Source organism: Monoraphidium neglectum (assembly GCF_000611645.1).
Source record: "Monoraphidium neglectum strain SAG 48.87 unplaced genomic scaffold scaffold03961, whole genome shotgun sequence".
NCBI lineage: Eukaryota > Viridiplantae > Chlorophyta > Chlorophyceae > Sphaeropleales > Selenastraceae > Monoraphidium > Monoraphidium neglectum.
Window position 1 is genome coordinate 1 of NW_014009668.1, and position 3,240 is coordinate 3,240.

At 64.9% G+C, this 3,240-nt stretch overlaps 1 protein-coding gene across 1 annotated transcript; it reads left to right on the forward strand.

The window, feature by feature from the left end:
* Positions 1-1,267: 1,267 nt before the first annotated feature.
* Positions 1,268-3,221, forward strand: MNEG_13653 (hypothetical protein; the record flags this gene model as incomplete). Its single annotated transcript, XM_014037874.1, has 5 exons — positions 1,268-1,492; positions 1,662-1,923; positions 2,111-2,169; positions 2,578-2,710; positions 3,016-3,221. The coding sequence occupies 5 exons, from the start codon at positions 1,268-1,270 to the stop codon at positions 3,219-3,221; spliced, it is 885 nt and encodes a 294-aa protein (XP_013893328.1).
* Between the last annotated feature and the right edge of the window lie 19 nt (positions 3,222-3,240).

Below are 3,240 nucleotides of genomic sequence, written 5' to 3' on the forward strand. Positions count from 1 at the left end.
GCCTTACACGGGGCGAGAACCCCCGGCACAATTAACGCGGCAACTGCAGCTTCCTCTACCTGATGTGCGCAGAGCCCCATTCTCGCTCCTGCACTCGCTCTTCTTGAGCTGCGTGGCCCCGGGCAAATGCATGAGGTTGGCCTGCACTGCCGCGTCTATCGCCCCGCAGCTTGACGCGGGCGTGCAGGAGCAGGTGCTGCTGATGTCGCGCGACGAGCAGTCAATGCTCGTGGCCTCATACGCTGACATCAAGGTGAGGGTGAGGGGTGAGGGCGGCAGGGTGCCGGGCGGAGTCGGGGCTCTGCCCAGAGCCGCGCGGCTGGTGTCACGAGATGGTGCGCTACACATCCCTCCCCGCATGCTGTCCCAAGCGGGGCGCTCATGGCTTGCGCCTTCAACTGTCAACAACCGTTTCATGCGCCCTCCCTCCCCTCATGTGCTCCCAGCGCTGCATTGAAAGCGCGTTCGCTGAGCTGCGGGCGGCCGCGGCGCGCAGCGTAGGCCGCTGAATGTGCGTCACATTGCATGCGCACACGGCTGGCTTGCTCAACTGTAAGTCGACCTTGTTTAAATTGGAGGGCAGACAGACAGACATGGCTCTTGCTGGATACTCTGCTGCACAGTTCTTGGCAGCGTCAAGATCACCAGGCCACTCTCGACATCACAAGTCAGCGAACGGGTGTGAGCCCATACACTACACACCGTTTGCGCTGAGCGTCACCAAGACGCAAATCAGATATGAAGCCAGTCATGTACCGGCCTTGTTCCACCAACACATTGTGGCGGTGCATGCCCATGGGCTGCCAACTGCTTTTCGCAGTGACGGGTGTGCTTTTCGCAGTGACCGGTGTGGCGCCGTGGCACACCGTCCGTCTCAAGGCGCATGCCAATCAAAGACATCTGCTCGTATGATATCCATCGTGCTAGACATACTGTACGCTGTAGTGTCGAAGCAATATATACCGACTTGCGAGATCCGCAGCGTTCTTCAACAATCCGACGACATACGTTCGCATAGATGCTTGGCTGCGCGGCCAAGCCACAGCGCGCCTGTTCGAATGGTGCCATCGCGCCGCACATACATGCCGGCCTGATCCGTGCCCGGCGAACGGGCGCTGATCGTCTTCTGGGTGCCGCAGGGCAGCGGCACACCCGCGCAGCTCGCGCCAGGCGCCACGCCGCAGCCGATCCCTCCGCAGCAGCAGTGCCCGCGCCAACACAGGATGAGCCGCGGCATGCAGGCCCCGCTGAGGGTGTGACCCTGTACATGCGCTCCCCGCTGGCCCGTGGCCAGGCGGTGCGTCACGACGGCGGCAGCGTGGTGATCCTGGGGGACGTGCCGCGCGGCTGCGTGGTCGACGCGGCGGGGGATGTGGTGGTAATGGGGCGGCTGGAGGGCGAGGCGCGCGCGGGGGCGGCAGCGGCGATGGTGGCGGCGCTCGCTTTTGGCCCCGAGGCGGCCGTGTGGGTCGGTGGCGCCAAAGCCGGAAAGGTGCGTCGGGCCGGAGAGTCGAGGGAAGAGGTCATGCCCGCTGCACTCGCCGATGGCCAGGTTTGAACCACCACGTATGCCATTTTGAGTCATGCCTGCCAATCGTACCGCCTGCGGGTTGCGTGAGCCCCGCAACGCCCTGCTGCCCCGCAATGCCGCCCGCGTCAAGGCCCCCACCAACGGGCCAGCCCAGCTGATGGCGGTGCTGGAACCGGGCTCCAGCGCGCCGGCCTTCCGCCCCCTGCCCGGTGCCACGGCGGCCCCTGCTGAGGCTGAGGGCCCGGGGCGTGAGCTCCTGTCGCAGCTGGTGCCCGCGGCGGCGCTGACGCTGGGCGTAGCGCTGACGGCCGCGCCCAGCGTGGTGCTGGGGGGCCTCGTGGGCACCAGTGGTGAGAGCGTGGTGGGGGCGCTCCTGGAGACTGTGGTCTACGGTGAGCAGGGCGGTGGAGGGCAGGGGCCCAGCACAGAGGCTGCTGCTTGATGGATGCTGGCACTGGGGGCTTGCGGGTGAACCTCTTGGTATACTGCGCTGCAGAGGGTGAGGAATGGCGAGAGGCACCCGCACAGCAGCCCACTGTGGCATTGCCCCCCTTCCCCCTGGCCCTGCGCTTTTGCCAGGCTACATCCTGCTGCAGGGGGCGGTGCTGCTGTCAGAGGGCAGCGAGCTGCTGCTGGAGGTCAGCCCCATGTTCAGCGGCGGTGGGGCAAGAGGCGTTACAGGAAGCAATATCCCCAGGATGTCTATGGCACCAGAGTGTGCACTCGGCACGTCACCTTGCAAGGACTGGCAATCCACAAAAATCACACAATCTCGTCCAGGCACGCCAACCTGGTCATGTTCTGTCAATCATATCATGGATCCCCCACCCCACCCCATACCGTCACCTCAGCTCACTTCACCTGCAACTATCCCCACCCTGCCACCTCCATCTCAACCCCCAAACAACGCTGCTCTCCCCATACCCCGCACCCTGCACGCCGCAGCCGTTGCCCTTCACCCCATACCCTTCACCCCATACCCTTCACCCCATACCCTTCACCCATACCCTTCACCCCACACCGCTCACCCCACGCTCCGTCCCCAGGTCCTCAACCCGGGCATCATCGGCGGCGTGCTGCTGCCTTGCCTGGGGGCGCTGCCTGATGCGCTGATCGTGCTCAACAGCGGCCTCAAGGGCAGCCGCGACATGGCAGCAGAGCAGCTGGCAGTGGGGATGGGTGCGTGGGACCCCTCAAGGGGGCTGGACCAGGGATGGTGGGGGCTAAACATCCACGCGACCAAAGCTTGCTTGTGGGCGGAAGCGCGGCCTGCCATCCGTCACGCGTGCTTGCATGCGGGCGTGAGGGCAAAGGCGAGGGTGCATGTCAGCCTAAGATCCCTAGGCGTTTCTCTCTTGATGCCACTCAAGCCGCCCTCTCAGAACGCATGCACACACTTTCACACACACATACACACATACATACACACACACACGCACGCGCGGACTTGCCATCCCCACCACTACCACCACCACCACCCCAAGGCACCCTGGCGGGCTCCACCGTGCTGCTGCTGTCCCTGGCATGGGGCTGCTCCGTGATCCTGGGGCGCTGCGACCTGTCAGACACCACGGGACGCGCCATGGACAAGAGGCTGACACGGGGTGTGGGGGAGTGTGGGGGCGGGGGGGGGATCTCCCACATATGGGGGTCAGGGACAGGGGCAGCAGCACGACAGCATGTCCTCTAGACGCCAGAGGTGTGCACGG